An 18,205-nucleotide genomic window follows, 5' to 3' on the forward strand; every position below is an offset into this window, starting at 1 on the left:
ATACAATGCATATTTGTCTAATTCATCTATGTCAAAGCGATTTTCCTGCAAAAGACCCAGCACGGTAACTAGAATTGAAACTAAGTGGAGGTATTCTGCTTCTCTTAAGAGAGTGAGAATCTGTGTATCAGCAGCATCTCCATGTAAAATCTCAAAAGGCACATACATCTCACAGATTTCTGTTACCTTAAAGGCTCAGCAAAGCTCATAAACAAAGTAAGATGTATTACCTAAGATATATGGTACACAAATAGGTCACATCATCCTGTTTCTCCCCCTGTGTAATCGCCATCATTTTGTCTATTTCAGTTTCATTTCTCAACTGCCACTTTCCTTCAATCTTAACATGTTCTACTTTACATTTTAATGTGCAGACCGCAGATTTAAACTCCCAGTGGACATACAAAACTAAATTACTAAGGATGATATTTCTAAGAGGAAAATTCATAATGAGGGACAGGGCTAAAATACCATCTTGGAATACCTTCACGAATACCCAAAAACTGGAACCAACTTACCCAAAATGATAAAGTCACTTCCTGACCCCTACAGTGTTATTTTCATAAAAGAAATTAATTTTAGGGCAAAGAAACTTTATTACATGCCCTAGTAATCCATATTTTATTTCCACTGAAATTTGAAGGAATTTTTCAAACCCAAAGACAATAATAAAGTGGACTGCATACTAAGGGGATTTCTTTAATGTGTATTTCATACGGCTCCATGCTGTGATGTCAACCTTTGTAGATTGTGTAGCCATCAGGCACTCCCAACATAGATTCATAAATTATAACTCTATGCTATTATACTAATGTACACATACTCTTTAAAACACAAAACAATCTAAAAAGAGATAAAACCTATACAACTTCTTCCCACACTCCAAGGGGACCATCTGGCTCCTTCCTCCAGCTCCTGTCAACCCTGCCCTTCAACTACTCTGGAGACCCCTTCACTATGAGGCTGTAGAGAGATAGAGAGGTAGACTGAAATCATGTCTGACTCTTGCGATCCTATGAACTGTAGCCCGCCAGGCTCCTCTGTCCATGGGATTCTCCAGGCAAGAATACTGGAGTGGGTTGCCATTTCCTTCTCTAGGGGAACTTCCCAACCCAAGAACTGAACCCAGGTCTCCCACGTTGCAGGTAGATGCTTAACCAACTGAGCCACGTGGGAAGCCCCAAAGCTAGTGAAAGTTGCTCAGTCGTGTCCGACTCTTTGTGATACCATGGACTATACAGCCCATGGAATTCTCTAGGCCAGAATACTGGAGTGGGTAGCCTTTCCCTTCTCCAGGGGATCTTCCCAACCCAGGGATTGAACCCATGTCTCTGCATTGCAGGTGGATTCTTTACCTGCTGAGCCACAAGGGAAGCCAGGTTGAGGCTGTAGACTACAATATTTGCTTTTTTTTTTTTTTGGCTGCATCTTGAGATATGCGGAATTTCCCAGATCAGGGATCAAACCCATGCCCCCTGCATTGGACGCATGGAGTCTTAACCACTAGACCACGGGGGAAGTCCAATATTTGCTTTTCTATACAAATCACTTGGGCTGTTTACTTCCTTGAGAACTGCAAACTGCTTAGATGAAAATGCAGCACAAAGCCAGGTAACAAGTTGGAACAGGCCCCAGAAAATGCGCCATGGGAATAAGCCTATCTCAAACTTCAGCAGTTTTCTGGGTAATGCATCCAGGCCAAGCAATTATTCTTATTTCCACTCCCCCCACCTATTCAGATAATCACTTCATCTCCTTAAGTAGGAAACCAAACAAAACAAAAACCACCCCTGAATTAAAATCTTATTTTCTTAGACCAGTGATCCTTGCAGCCTTGTCTGTCTCATGTTGCTCTGGAGATTCCAAAGACCACAATGAGCTTCACACAGCCTTTTGAACATGGCGTGGCCTAAGCCACCTAAAGTGTTGCTTAAGGAAGATCTAGGTGCACTGAGATCTGCTTCTTGGGGAAGCCTAGGGCTCTGAGGGGAAGGAGAGAGTCCGTTTACAGCTTGGGACAATGGAGAGAAAAATATACAACTCGGGGGAATTATGGATCAGAAGGAGTTCCTGCCTGTTTGGGGCTGGTCATGGGAACAATCAGCTCCTGCAATAACCACACCAGTCTACATCCCAGGAACTGATGTCTGCAAAGGCACCGAGAGCCAAGACGCACAGGCCAAGGCTGTGTTCACAAAGGATCCAGTGTGCGCTCGGGGATCTGTGCTTCCAAGTTTCCCACAAGCCGCACAACCACCACAGCTCCCTTCTCTGCATCTCAAACTGCAGGAAGGACGGAGGCAGCAGGGAGCCTAAAAGCTCCTCTTATCTCAAGGCCAGGCACAGATGGGTACCTGTGCCTCATCCAGCCCCCAGTCAGGAGAGTCTTAGGAGCCCTGCCACTTTGTGGCATGCCTGGAAATTGCTATATGGCCAACAAAGGTGCTGAAGTTTCAATACTTTGGCCACCTGATATGAAGAGCCAACTCACTGGAAAAGGCCCTGATTCTGGGAAAAGACTGGGGGCAGGAGGAGAAGGGGGCAACAGAGGATAAGATGGTTGGATGGCATCACTGACTCAATGGACATGAGTTTGAGCAAACTCTGGGAAAGAGTGAAGGACAGGGAAGCCTGGTGTGCTGCAGTCTATGAGGTCATAAAGAGCAGACAAGACTGAGCAACTGAACAGTAACAATAACAACAAAGGTGTGTGGTCAAACTGGTTGCTTTCTACAGCTGCCACCATCTTTCAAAGGTTTGCTTTTCAAGATCTGGGTAAGCATCAGAATCACCTGGGAAGCTTCTGAAAACAGTCCCCACTCAGATCTGCCAAACAGGCTTTCCACGGAGGGACCTGGGGACAGATCAGCCTAAACGCACCCTCCCTGTGCACTTTAACATCCACTCGAGCACGGAGATCCCTGAGTACATGTGCTACACACAGCTCTTCCCTTCCTGTGTTTGTGAAGTGCGTTCACCTTTTCGGGCCTTTCTGCTTTTCCCTCGTCGCTGCCTTGGCTGTAACATGACTTGTCCAGTGGGACAGGTTTGCTCTCAGCGGAGCTCAGCAGTCTTCTCTCTCACCGTGAATTTCCAGCCTATAAAACACCAAGTACGGAGCAGCCACCCCAAGGATCCTGGCGGCTCTGACACTACACTACCATGCACCAGAAGCTACATCTTTGAGTTCCGTGCTTTCTTCCCTGGGGCCCTTCTGGCTAGTCTTTGCACTGACATTCCACCACTTCACCAACTCCCTGGGGACAGGCGATCTTTTATGGCAGTTGGTTTGTGCCTTCCAAGCTTAACCAAACAGAAAATGAAAAATCTACTTAGTTGTTAGGGCTTCCCTGGTGGCTCAGCTGGTAAAGAATCTGCCTGCAAAGCGGGAGACCTGGGTTTGATCCCTGAGTTGGGCAGATTCCCTGGAGAAGGGAATGGCTACCCACTCCAGCATTCTGGCCTGAAGAATTGCATGGCCTCTATAGTCCATGGGCCGGAGAAGGCAATGGCAACCCACTCCAGTACTCTTGCCTGGAAAATCCCATGGATGGAGGGGCCTGGTAGGCTGCCGTCCATGGGGTCGCTGGGAGTCGGATACGACTGAGCGACTTCACTTTCACTTACAGTCCATGGGTCGCAAAGAGTCAGACATGGCTGAGTGACTTTCACATACACACTCAATTGTTAATGAGGTGGTTCCAGAGATATCCTACTTTAAGGAAAGGTACATTGTTCTCCCAATGCTATACTTGGAAAAAAACAATTTCTGTATCACTGATATTTGTATCCCAGATGGAAACTCCCATAGGGAGAGAGGCAGACACAAAGAGTAAATGCCTACTAGGTACCAAATCTATTTAAAACTCACGGTGTGCTGGGCAGGACGGGCAAGTCAACAGAAGGTAACCAAGTCTTACGGTGAGGAGCATGTAGCGGCATTAAGGAAGGAGAGAGGGAACAACCATCCACCAGCCTGCCCACCTGTCCAAACACCCATCCACAATACAAACTGAGTCGACGGTGAATAAACCTGGCATGAGCCCTGTCCCGTGGATCCTCCATTCATGGGAGAGAATGATATTAAACAAGCAGTCTCATGCATACATATGTCTTTACAATCTGTGGTAAGGGTCATGAAGGAAAATATAGTATGTATTACAGGCATGAAGGACATTTGCATCCAGGAAAACTTCCTGGAGGAGGTGAGTCCTGAAGTTAGATAAGTAGACAGTGGAAGCCTAAGGAGAAGGAGACTGTTCCTGACCCAGGGGCAGACAGAGGACTTCTCTGAGCAGTGGCTGCTACTGCCCTGCGCTCAAGGGACACGAGACTCAGCACCAGAGCCCACCGCTGGACATCTGAGCAGCCCGTCTAAAAACCCTTCACCTCAAGGCTTTAGCAAAAAACAGTTGCTCCCCTTACAAAACGCTCAGGGACATGGCTGATTCCTGTTGGTGTATGGCAGAAGTCAACACAGTATTGTAAACCAATTATCTTTCAATTAAAAATAAATAAATTTTAGAAAAAGGTACCCCCCTCCAAAAAAAAAAAAAAAGCTCAAGGAGCCCTGAGCCAGTGTCTCTCAGCATTAATAGTTTCACTCTGTGAAGATCTGATTTTTCAGGCAGACCCTGGGACCTTCCTGCTTTAATACTAATCGCACGTTTACACACACTGTTCACTGTCCCTTGCATTTGCCTCTAAGTTTGATTCCCCAGAATGGTCTAGCTCAGGCCCCAAACATCAGGCAGTCCCACTCTCTGACTCCAACAGAAGTGGCACTTTCACACACTTCAGTGAAACACTCAAGAGCCAATTTATCATTCAATGCAAATAAAACCCAACAGCACCTCTCCTTTTTCTCCATATATAGATTAATATATTATTATATATATATATATAGGCCCCCCCTCCTCCCCAAGGATGCTGCTTTTTCCAAAAGACTGATTCAGTTTCTCACACCTCAGGGCTAAGCCATCAACAAACAAAGAATCAAACACCCACATCAGACTTACAGAACCATAAGATCCAGTTTGGCTCACCTTTCCTTTTGAGAAACGAACTCCTTTATTCCTTCTTTAACCTTAATAAACCCAAAGGTTCTCCAGGATTTTCCAAACCGGGGATTCCAAAAATGTTAGAACTGATTCCCTTCATGCCAAAGGAAGCCGGATACAGGTCTGCTGATTGATGTGCTAAACAAATCTTCCCAGCAGAGCTCCAACAATTGCAGATTTGGCAGCAACAATCATTACTTCCATTTTCATTTTTGTTTGTTAAAAATATAAAAAGGGTAAGACAGGTTCCTAATCACTTAAAAGGAGGGATCACTCATTCCACACACTGTTATGTTAAAACCCTTTTTCTACTCTTCATTTTAAAAATAGCCACTCTCTCAGAAGGCCAGATACATATTTTTCCTTAAAAATCGTATTTTAAAAAAGATGAACTGGATGCAAACTATTATATATAGGATGGACAAACAACAAATTGCTACTGTAAAGCATAAGAAACTATATTCAATATCCTGTGGTAAACCATAATGGAAAAGAATATGAAAAATATATGTATAACTGACTTTTGCTGTAAAGCAGAAATTAACCCAATGTTGTAAATCAACCATGTGAAAGTGTTAGTCAATCAGTCGTGTCTGACTCTCTGCGATCCCATGGACTGTAGTGCTCCAGGTTCCTCTGTGCATGGGATTCCCCAGGTAAGAATACTGGAGCAGGTTGCCATGCCCTGCTCTAGGAATGAGGTATACCTGACTTCAAAAGTTTATAAATTTAAATATTTTCTTTCTCCTCTCAAAGAGACTGGGCTTCCCTGGTGGCTCAGACAGTAAAAAATCTGCCTGCAATGTGGGAGACCTGGGTTTGACCCCTGGGATGGGAAGATTCCTTGGGATGGGAAGACCCCCAAAGAGATATGTAGGAACAAATAATTAGAAAACAGCCAATGCTAAATGCCAGGGGAACAGGGAGTAGCAGGTTTGGGAGTGTGCCAGGGAGGGTTGTATGTGTGCAGAGGCATTGTATTGTGTGTGTGTGTGTGTGTGTGTGTGTGTGTGTGTGTGTGTGTTTAGGTCTGCCAGGAGCACAGACAGAAGGAAAGGAAGCATAGGCAGGCTGGATCTGACGGCTTCACGTTAAGCAGTTGTGATTTTAAAGTCAGTGTGACCGAGACACCTTGAAGGACTTTAAAGCGAGCGACATGGCCAGCCTCTCATTTAAAAATTACCATCATCTGGCAGAAGACAAAGCGGAGAAGAAAGACTTGAGAAAGAATGACCGATCGGGTGGATCAGGACCACAGTTAGTACAGGGGAGGGGACTAGACTTGGCTATTTCTGAGATCAACCTGGAGGTTTTTAAGATCAGATGTGGTGCAGGGAGGGGAGGGAGGACCCCCTCAATGAAGTCAGACCCCACTGAGATGGTGACAATTATGCAAATGACTGTGGGATTTCACTGTCCCATCCCAGTTCTCTTTTTGCTGCCTTTACTCCTCACACTTGATACTCACCATATGGTTCTATTCTGAGCATGCATATGGCTCTATTCTAAGCATGGCTAGAGCTTTTTGAAGGGAAAATCTCATGGCTGTTTATTGCAGCCATGAAAAATAGATCACAGGGATGTTCATGGCAGACCCTGAGCGTTTGTATTACATTTGCTCCATTTAAGTGCTCGGGGCATCCACGACTTAGAGGTGCAGGAAGAGTCAAAGTCAGAGTCGAACTTGGCAGCAGGTTTCATCATTATCATCAGGGAAGTAAAAGGCTTTGTGATTTAGTTGATTAAAACAGTACCAAGTTTCTTTCATCTAAGTGGTTCACCGGTGTTTAAGGATCATAAAACAGCCTTGGATCATAAACATAAAACTAAAAAATAATTATCCCCCTCCCCACCTCAGTAGCTCAGCACCTTGAGAAGGCCCAGCAGGAGATTCTGGGAAGACCGTGAAGTTGGGAAAATGTCATGTGCTTACTTCCTGGCCCTGCAGGACTCTGTCTCATACCCAGGTCATCTGGCTTGAAACCAGAGCTCAAGGGAGTGGCTGACAGACGGTGGGCATTCAGGCAAGGATGACAAGCCAGGGAAGAAGGCTGGTGTCGCTTCTCTGTGATGTTTTGTGAGGGGTGTGGACAGAAGGTGAGGTGAGGTGAGGGGTGTCTGGAGCACAAAGAAGGCAGAACTAACAGTCAAGGAAGGTCAGTGCCGGTTTCCCCACCGACGATAAGGGGTTCGGGATTTGCATTTGCGAGCTGCAGGTGACATAACAGAGAAAACTGTACCCAGAAGCACAGCTCTGAAACATGCGTACTTGTGGGGGACTACTGCTCAGTCATCTGTTTCTTCTTAAAAGCAACCTAAAGTTTCCCAAATAAAGTGTGTTAGCACAGAATACATTGAAAGTCCTTTGGCAAAACTGCAGTAACAAGCATACACAACAAATATATACAACAAGATGTGATTAATTTGTAAACTTTTCAGATAATGTTATTGGCAATGACAGGCCCCAGGCACTGCTAGAAATGTAAATTAGCATAACCTCTCTGGAGAAAACTTTTAACTAAGCAATTCTACTGCTACAAGCCATTGAAGCAAATTAAGAAAACGAGAAATGTGCAGAGGGCTACATGGACAATCATGTTCCATGAAGAATTCTTTATGATTTTAAAAATAAAATACACATGTGATAGATGTAAATGGAATTTTTGGTAGAAAATTAGTAAAATAAATTATGGCATATCCATGTTATAAAATGTTAGCCATTATAAATCATGCTTTGGGGAGATGTTTATGATTCTATCATTAAGACCACAGTAAGCTTCATAAGTTGTTAATATAAGGTCAGTTAAAAATATATATGTGCTTAAAATCAACTTGAAAAGCATAGTAAAATATTAAATCCTACTATCTTTCAATAGTACGATTGTGGGTGATCTGTATTTTATTTGTGAGGTTTTCTTGGGGATGGGGGGACCAAAAACCACTTATATAGTAGAAACATTACTCTTGAAATTAGAACAACTCATTTAACCCATAAATTATGAGTTATATTATACATATATATTACATAAATGGTTATTTAGTTGCTAAGTTGCGTCCGACTCTCTTGTAACCCCGTGGACTGTAGCCCACCAGGCTCCTCTGTCCATAGGATTATTTCAGCAAGAATACTGGAGAGGGTTGCCATTTCCATCTCCAGGGGATCTTCCTGACCCAGGGATTGAACCTGCATATCTTGCTTGGCGGGCAGATTCCTTACCATTGAGCCACCAGGGAAGTCTATATTACATAAATACATTTTATAAAAAGCATTATAATTTATAAAACTACAATAAGTCTAAGTTATAATTTAAATAAATGTATATAACATGTAATACATTTAATATATGTCATGGCTAATGTTTAGAGCAGTATTTAGTGTAAAAAAATTCTAGACAAATAATTCCTTGGATTTTTTGGCAAGAGATTATGAATTATGAAATTTTAAAACATGTGATTATAACCTCTCCACAGACTATTGGGCCACATACTCGCCCTGGCCCTTATCAGAGGAGGTGCAGGTGTGCTGCAGACTTTTCCTCTCTTTACACCCTGAGCTTACTCGACTCCCCACTGAGAGCTGGCTGAGTTGGGCAGGGCGGTGGGATCGAGCCCTCCAGATTGTGGGCGTGTGAGGGGAAAAACTGTGGGCTGGAGAGCCACGTCTGGTTAGAAAGGTGGGACTTCAGAGTCAGGCTGGAGTTGAACAGTTTACGGCGGGACTGCACACACTCCGTACGCCTTCTGTGTGGAGGGTGACTGCTGTGCCAACAGCGAATGGACAGTGCTGGGGCTGGGGAGGAGGTCACAGGAGGATGGGCAGGCTCAGAAAGATCCTGGCCTTGAAGGGTGGGCACACAATAGCGGGAGAAGAGACACAGGATATTCAGACAGTTCCAGGCTTATCCAGAGAGCCATCTGTCTCTGTAAGTCACCACTGTAGGGGCTGAAATGTTGATATCAGCCCTTTGAGGCTGCTAGGATATGGTCAGCTATGAGCCAGGGGCATAACCATAATGTTTGTGGTGGATAAACCTAGTTAGATTTTGTTGTCATTTTTTCATTAGTTTTAAATGAATGCTTGTCCTGTTGTTTGTTTTTAAATGTATTAAGTTATTTATAACCCAGCACCAGATGTACTGGCTAAATTCAAGGGATTCACTGGGAACCCAAACCAGACATCATGTTCCCACATCACATGGAGTTCACAGTTAGATGGGAGAAACAGATTTTAATCAAATAAGCACAAATCTAAATGTGACAAGTAGTTCACGGGAAAGCCACATGGTCCTGGTATGAGAGCTAAGAGATTTATTATAGATAGGATATATTCTGGAGGGTTTCCCAGGTGTAAGTGGTAAAGAAATCTACCTGCCAACGCATGAGACGTAAGACATATAGGTTTGATCCCTGGGTCAGGGAGAAGAGAAGGAAATGGCAATCCACTCCAGTATTCTTGCCTGGAGAATCCCATGGACAGGGGAGCCTGGCAGGCTACAGTCCATGGGGTCACAAAGAGATGGACATGATTGAGTGACTGACTAACACACACACACACACACACCCCCGCAACACACACCTTCTTCAAGATGTTTTCCTTTGTTTACTGGAAAGTTGTCTTAATGTACTGATTTTGTTAGAACAAAATTTACTGCCATCTTCCAGAAAACTGTCCTCATAAACACAAAAGCCTATGGTATTTATGATGTAAGTGGTGCTCCTTTAGATGTGGTACCTTTGTGCAGTCCACAATCTGCACAACCATAGTTTAGTGGCTCTGGAACTCTAGTGATAAAAAAGAAAAGGAAAAAGTAACTTTTTCTTTCTTAAATTATCGTATTATAATATAAATAGTTGTATAGATGTGAGAGTTGAACCATAAAAAAGGCTGAGTGCTGAAGAACTGATGCTTTCAAACTATGGTGCTGGAGAAGACTCTTGAGAGTCCCTTGGACTGCAAGGAGATCAAACCAGTCAATCCTAAAGGAAATCAATTGTGAATATTGATTGGAAGGACTGATGATAAACTGAAGCTCCAATACTTTGGCCACCTGATGTAAAGAGCCAACTCATTGGAAAAGACTCTGATGCTGGGAAAGACAGGAGGCAGGAGAAGAAGGGGACAACAGAGGATGAGATGGTTGAATGGCATCACTGACTCAATGGACATGAAGTGAAGTGAAAGTTGCTCAGTCGTGTCCGACCCTTGGCGACTGTATATTCCATGGGATTCTCTAGGCCAGAATACTACAATACTGGAGTGGGTGGCCATTCCCTTCTCTGGGGGATTTCCCCAACTCAGGGATCGAACCCAGGTCTCCTGCACTGCAAGCAGACTCTTTATCAGCTGAGCCACCAGGGAAGCCCGATGGACATGAGTCTGAGCAAACTCCAGGAGATGGCGAAGGACAGGGAAACCTGGTATTCTGTAGTTCATGGGGTCGCAAAGAGTCAGACACAACTGAGTTACTAAGCAACAACAATTATATAAATGGGAGAAGAGATACATTTTGTGTTGCTGTCTTCTAAGGCCTAATTACAGACAGGACTAACTTCCCAATGCTTATCATGCTGCCAAGGCTCAGTGCTACTGGGAAGGAGTAAGAGATCCAAATGGCAGAAAGAAGGGACCCTCCCCAGGCCTGGATGGATGGGAACGACAGCTAACAAGGTTTTATACTAAATATGGGCTATCTGTAAGATGTGGGAAACGAAGAGGAGACCACAGAGCTGCGCTGCAACCACAGTTAACACAGCCCTCCCGACTCTGCCAGACCACACGGCGGGGGCGGGGGGGCAGCACACGAGGGCGTGAAGGGCCACAGGCTGTGTGAGGAAGAGCCACGAGCCAAGCGCAAAGTCCTCATTTCATTAAAACTGGGAGATACATCCATGCAAGTTCGCCTGAATGGGTGCTGTGTTACTTTAACATTCCACTTGCAACCAGACATCTCTCCATCTAAGCTCAACTTCACAAGCAATAATTTTCAAATACTGTATCAAGAAATAGCAATAAAATCCTTAGCATATTATAAGACACCCTAGAAGTTGATACATGCACTGAACTCAGTACCAATTGCTCTCTTATGTCCAGGGGTATGGTGCCAATTGTTTTTTCTTAAACGTGAAGTATTACCTTCATAGATTTTTCTGGATGATTCTAACAAAAAAAAATAAATAAATAAAAAGATGCACTGTGGTTCTCTCCCATCCTGGTCTGGACCATAATGTCTATCTCCAGCTTTTATCTCTGGCCCTGGTACCCAAGTCTTTGGCAGAACATCATCCCAGCAGAGCATCCCGGCAGAGCACAGGCGCACTTACTGCGCTCTGGATGGAAGATGAGCCGGTGCCTTCGTCCTCGTCTGGCTCCTGGTCTTCGTTGTCGGTCCAAGAGGACACGTCCTCTGTGGAGCTGGTCAGGTCAGGCAGACTCTTAGATGTCAGCCTCAGGAGGTCCTCGGCAGAGTTCTCCTGCGGGGAAACAATGAGACGCCTGTGAATTACCCTGCGATATCAAGGTCAAGGAAACATAGCGGAGTCAACCGTGGGTGGCCACGTGTTCCCAGTCCAACGACTACATGGAGTATATGTTCACATTTCCAGGTGTGCGAGGCGAATGCACATGTCCGGGGTACAGAGCCAATTTAAACCTTGAGTTTTTTTTTCCCTTGATGAATCAGTGTTTCTTAGGTGAATGTTTCTATGAGTAATCTAAGCTCCCTGAACTTAAGATCCTTCGATTCCCCCCCATCCCACCCCCCCACCGCCGTCTTACTTTCAGGATGTAATTTAAACTCCCTCATTGGCAGGCCAACATCAGAGATTTGGCCTCTGCCCAGCTCTCCAAACTCACCTGCCTCCATTCTCCCCTCTAAGCCTCCCTTCCATTCAAGCCACCCTGACTTTCAAACACGCCAGGCTCTCCCAGCCATGCTTCCTCTTTCACCAGCAGCTCCCCTGCCTAGACCACTCTTCTTCCCAAGACTAAGACCTCTTGAGGCAAAGCTTGAGCATCCTCTCTGGCAAGCCTTCCTGGAGTCCCACATTTCTCCTCTCATGTCCTCTACGTTTACTGCCTCACTGTGGGTATATAACTTATTCGTCTATCTTGCTTTTTGTCTGAGAGTTCCCCAAACCATGTCTACTCAGCGCTGTGTCTCTAGGTCGAGCTCAGAGCTCAAACATCCACTATATTCTCCTCTCGCTCACTGCTCATCTCACAAGCCCCTGTTGGTTAGAAAGATTAGATCATTTACTGAATCGCAATGAGAGTAGAGACCGATAATGTCTGCCATGAAAGCAGTCCTTGAACAACTTTTAAAAGACAACAGAAACCCATGGAATCACATTCTATTAAGATTAGACTCCAAAGGGGGCTTCATTAACAGAGCCCTTCCTTCCTAGACACAGATAAAGTCAGAATGGGTGTGCGGTGCAGGCGAGATCCATGAGGCCGGGTGACAATCTCAAGGACAAATGAGGCACGCACGGGCGCTGAGAGCTCTCCTGGGGAAGGACATGGCACGTGAGGCCAGGGACCAGGGCTACAGGGCTGATCTGAGGCCAGAATGAAAGAGCAACGTGCCCTCTCCTCTTGTTGCCACACCAGCGATTTCTACCAGGAAGGAAACATGTGCAAAGTTTTGACCATCATATTCCTTGGGGGATGATGGAAAATAGAACAACAAAGAATACCCAGCTTATAAAAGGGACTTACAAACTACCAGTGAGCTGGCACCTGGTGAGATTGATGTTTGTTCCTAGTTCGACGTGGATTCCACTCCTGCAAGGTACCTGAACTTCACTCATCTTAGATCAGTAATTTGTGACTACCATACTTTCAGACCTTGCCCAAGGAAAGGAAAAAGAGTTATTTGCGACAAAGTGAGCTGAATCCATTTCTGTGATGTCAATTCTGCTCAACTATTAATAGCAGAAAGCTTAAAAGAGTGAAAGTTCCAACTGCTGAGTAAATTTCACAACAGCCACAAGATAGAATACGCCACTGTCATTAAAAATGCTGATCCAGAAATACATTTCCTGATGTGGAAAGAGCTCTTTTGGCGGGTTGCTGCTGCTGCTAAGTTGCTTCAGTTGTGTCCGACTCTGTGCGACTCCATAGACAGCAGCCCACCAGGCTCCCCCGTCCCTGGGATTCTCCAGGCAAGAACACTGGAGTGGGTTGCCATTTTTTAGCGGGTTACTTAGTGAAAAAGCAGGTTAAAAATAATATGTAAGAACCATATTAATAACAGATGTAACAACAACCTGGATACAATATGAAAACCATAAAGACACATTTCTGCAAGTGCTCACTGTGACCAACTACATTGTTTAGAGATCTTTATCCTTCATTTGATCTTCCTAATATCCCATGAAGCAGTTATTGATTCTCACCGCACAAGTGAGATTTCGAAAGAAGCAACAACTTGCTCAAGACACACAGCTTTTAAAGGGCTGTGCTGCCCGAATCCTGGTGGGACTGTCTCCAGGTACAGTCAGTCTCCTTGTGTTTGATTCAATTGAAAAGGAAACGTGTTCCTGTCTGGAAGGAAACGCCAGTTAGTGGATGGTACCATGGGCGATATTAGACATTTTATCATGTTTTTCTTCTCATCCTTTTTTTTCTGGGTTTTCTACATTAGATACAATGAATACATATTTCTTGTAAATAAAAACCAAGAGTGAAACAAAAAAGAGAAGTGCATAAGAGAAATCCGTGTTGCTATGCATGTACTTCCAGGAATATCAAGATGATCTAGGGCATTCCGAGTTTATTCATTCAGCAAAAACTTTCTAAGCTCCTCTCATACACAAATGACATACGGTGCGGAAACACGAGACATCCCTTCCAGAAGACAGTAACTGTGATATTTCTAAAACAATGCCGGTTAAGTTTTGTCACGAGGTGATGCTTATCTGCAACAATAATTTAGATTTTTTTATTATTCCTTATATGTGACAAGTCAAAAGTTTTTTATTCTTTTCTCTTTGAATGTAAAGGCAGAACTGAAGTCTGTAGATGACTTGTTCTTTGGGATAAAGAAGAGGAACAGAAGTCAAGCAGTGCCTAACAATCAGGTGCTTCTTCTCCACGGATGAGCACCTTAGACGAAGCAGAGTAAGTACAGGAGCAAACAGCTGGCAGCTGCTGCAGTAGCGTATTTGGCTTAGTTGTAGGCGAAGCAAATGGGAAGGAGGAGAAAGCTCTGAGGGCTGGTCAGCCTTAGGGCCGTAGCTCTGGACAGATGGCCAAGAGCCAACAGACTGAAAACCAGAATGGACGCCTGTTCCTCAGCTCTGGACACTGCTCAGCCCTACGAAGACCTCAGCAAGCATCCCAAAGTGTCACAGCCTCTGGCAGGAACACATGACCTTGTTCTAACACCAGGGGCTCTGGATTCCTTTATATCTTACGTGACTGAGGGGTAGCATGAAGCTCTGACGGCCAGCGGACCCAGGATGAAAGCTGCTTCTGCCACCCACCGCCTGCATGACCTCTGGACAGATGAACTGATCGCTTAGATTTTAATCTCATCTTCTGAATAAGAAGAACTAATGGCTCTCTCACGGGATTCACTTTAAGAATTAAATGAGACAGTAGGTATAAAGCGCCTAGCGCCCAGTGGTAGCCAGTACATTAGTGTCTTTCTTCCTTTAAGTTGATGAGCGATGTCTGTTTTCAAAAATCTCACACGTGCCCCTTAATCACTAGTTTTACCCACGAGGGGTCGTTTTTTGTTTTTGTATTTTGTGTCGTTTATGTATAATGACTGGCATAGAAGAGATTTCTTTCCCACTTTCCAAACTAGTAGGAGAAAGAAGTCAGTCCAGAAATAAAGGTCTGGTGGACATGCTTTAATGCCTGTGCAGAGACCCCTGCGGGGTTAAGCTGCAAGCTTGGGGAGGTGGGGTGTGCGTGTGTAAGAACCAATAAGGCTTTTCAAATTCCCACCACATCTGGTCAAATGGGGAATTTGTTTCAGCCTTTCCCTCCTTGTGGGATCCACCAGGCTGACCGAGAGCATCCCTGGCTTTGCTCCTGCCCCACCCCTAGGAAGAGGATGCCCATGGCACCTCTGGGAGGTGAAGATGGGGTGTATGAATGGAGAAGGTCTCAATTCCTGCCTCCAGGGCTTCAGCATCAGCTCTTCCTGCCAAGTCTTTGCCAAGCTCTGAATTCTGGTTGGAAGCAGGATTTGGGGTACATGGTATAAAGGAGAAAGTGAAAGTTGCTCAGTCGTGTCTGACTCTTTGTGACTCCATGGACTATACAGTTCATGGAATTCTCCAGCTAGAATACTGGAGTGGGTAGCTGTTCCCCTCTCCAGGGGATCTTCCTAACCCAGGAATCAAACCCAGGTCTCCTGCATTGCAGGTGGATTCTTTACCAGTTGAGCCACCAGCGAAGCATAAAGGGGGAAAGTAGATTTTTCAGATGACTCAAAATACTCACCTATTTATTAAACCTAGGAGGTGCTAGTGGTAAAGAATCTGCCTGCCAATGCAGGAGACACAAGAGACACAGTTGGAAAGATCCCCTGAGGAGGTAACGGCAACCCACTTCAGTATTCTTGCCTGAGAAATCTCATGGACAGGGGAGCCTGGCAGGCTACAGTCCATGGGGTTGCAGAGTCAGACGTGATTGAGCACACAAAATCTAAGAAGGAAAATAAAAACCTGTGGATGCAGGGTTCAAAAGTAACATCAAGGATAACTGAGGGAAATCAGCCATCCTGGTGAGAGCTATTGCTGGGAAGGGTTAAGGACGGGGTGGCTCACACCAGTGCTCCCCTGCGTTGGATCCAGGATGAACTGGAAAGAAGCCCCATGGCTCCACTGCACTAGCCCCCAAGTCCTGAGGGCTCTCCCCTGGGCTCATGGATGTCACTATCTCATCAGACAATGGAGCAGAACCCAGACAGTCCTTGTTCCTCCCCTGGTCCCGCAGCCGCGGTATCCCACTGCCTCTCTGCAGCGTTCTAAGGCTGGCAAGACCCTGGAGAGAGATGGGGGTCCCATATCTCAGCACTAGTTTCACATGCTCTGGTGGGTGGGGGTGAAAGGAGCCCCAGCCTGAGGCCTCGTGAAGAAGAGCTGGCATCCAGACAGAGGGCATGGCCAGACTGGGCGTCACAGCAAGAGCCAGGGTCCCGGCACTGCCAGCCGCATCAAGGCCCCCTCGGAAGCTCTGTCTCGCCGGGTCATTTGTAAAATTGAGGAGGATGGGAGGGGGCGTAGCTGGACAAGCAAGGTTCACAAGGCTTCCTCCAGCACCGAGGCTGTGTGCTGCTGGGGATCAGAGCCCGGGCCTGCAGCCTGCCCATGCCGTCCCAACCTCCTTCCTGCAGGTCCGAGAAGGTGTGCATCTCCAGAGGCGCGTCACCTCCCTCCCGCCCCTGCTTCCACATCTCCTCCTTGGTTTCCCCTTGGGCCAGTTGCTACTCTCTCTATCCTGGCTTTTCTCCCATTCATCCCTTTTCTTTAGTCCTTTTGTTGCTTTTTAATCTCCTAGATAAACCTATCGTGAAAGTCTCTCAGTCATGTCCAACTCTTTGCATCCTAGTCCATGGAATTCTCCAGGCCAGAATGCTGGAGTGGGTAGCTGCTCCCTTCTCCAGGGGATCTTCCCAACCCAGGGATCGAACCCTGGTTTCCCGCTTTGCAGGCGGATTCTTTACCAGCTGAGCTACCAGAGAAGCCCAGATATACCTATAAAGACTCTTAAAGGATGGCAAGATGATTAAATGCCCTTAAGCTCAGGGCCCCTTGTGGGCTTGCACTGCAGAATCATGGCTATTTGCCTGGCCCAAGCAAAGGGGAGTACGCATGTGTTAGGGGGCAGGGGTGAGGGGGTTCATGCGGAGGGCTCACAACCAAATCTACCACTGCCATTCAAAATATTTTACAAAACAAACAAATCCACCTACCTTGCTGGCCACCACCAGCTGAACCACTCCAGTGGCTGAGCGAAGAATGGCCACAGCTTCCTCGTGGGAGAGCCCGACTAGTAAGTGACCATTGATTACCAGCAGCTCATCTCCTAAGGATAGTCTGCCATCCCTGAGGAAATGGAGACGGGAAAAAAAAAAAAAAAAAAATCCCTCGTCAAGATGTTCTAGGCTTGGGAAGGGCCATCTTCCTGGAGTTGGGGAGGGTTGTCAGAAGGGGACAGTCCAAAATGGGCTACAGAGGAGTATGGAAGATGGGGACGGCTGGGGTGGGACCGCTCATCCTTCTGTCAGGGTCCAGATGCCCAGTTAGCAGAGACTAGGAGCTTTATGATTTCAGATGGTCCCTTAGTTATAGGCACGATCATAAGTTACCACCATATCCTACATCAATGTCAATGAAACACCTCCCATGCAGGTGGAGACATGATGGAGAGGAATCGAGACCCCAAATCTTTAGGATACTTAAGTCTTTCTTTTCTCAGTCCTACCTGCCATCCTGCCCTTGTGACTGAGTCATCAGCTGAGTCTCTGAGCTGAGCCCCAGAAGAAAAAGGTATCCGCAGCTCACCAGGAATCCTTCCCTAACACCCGTCCCTCTCTCCCCAGGTGACACACTGTTGCCAGGATTTCCTCTGTGGCACCTGAGACCCTGAACCGCATGTGTCTGTAACCCCTGTGCCCAAGAGTCATGGGGCCTTGAGGGTCAAGTCTCAAACTGCCCCCTTCCTCCTTGTGTCTCTGCCGCCAAGCTCCATAAGCAGGTGGATGAACGGAAAAATGAACAAAGAAACTGCCTAAGTTACTGCTGTTGCAGGGAACAGACCCGGTGTACATCACAGGCATGCAAATGTGTTCTCTTTGTTTCCTTTAAATTAAGTGAAGGACTTGGAGCTTCCTTCCTACTGGGCTGGAAGGAGGTCCAGTCACCACGGGGTCTGCCTGCCCTACAGAGGTTTGGGGACAGACGGTTACAGAGCACCAGGCAGGCCTTGTCAGTCATAGGAGGTCAACAGTTCTGTGGGTGCCAACTGAGCCTCCAATGGCCTGGTCTCCCATGATCCCAAAGCAGCCAGAGGCTCTTCATCCCCACTGCTAAATATGAGATGGGAAATTGAGTGAAGTTGAGAGTCCCAAAGCCCAGGTCCCACCATCCCCTCTGGAGGCTTTGCATCAGCACCCAGGATTCAAGGG

General features: G+C 46.0%; 1 protein-coding gene across 9 annotated transcripts in view; it reads right to left on the minus strand.

Annotated features, from left to right (window-relative positions):
• Positions 1–18,205, minus strand: part of PDZD2 (PDZ domain containing 2) — a 403,122-nt gene that overhangs the window by 70,871 nt on the left and 314,046 nt on the right. For 8 of the 9 annotated variants that reach the window (XM_070774799.1, XM_070774797.1, XM_070774798.1 and 5 more), the window contains 2 exons: positions 16,991–17,123; positions 11,382–11,531 (listed from right to left, as the gene is read on the minus strand). In XM_070774799.1, coding sequence (XP_070630900.1) covers positions 11,382–11,531; positions 16,991–17,123 — 283 coding nt within the window. The remainder of the gene's footprint in view (positions 1–11,381; positions 11,532–16,990; positions 17,124–18,205) is intronic. The other variant, XM_070774800.1, reaches the window with a different exon arrangement.

The sequence above is a fragment of the Bos indicus genome, chromosome 20 (assembly GCF_029378745.1).
Source record: "Bos indicus isolate NIAB-ARS_2022 breed Sahiwal x Tharparkar chromosome 20, NIAB-ARS_B.indTharparkar_mat_pri_1.0, whole genome shotgun sequence".
Taxonomy (NCBI): Eukaryota; Metazoa; Chordata; class Mammalia; order Artiodactyla; family Bovidae; genus Bos; species Bos indicus.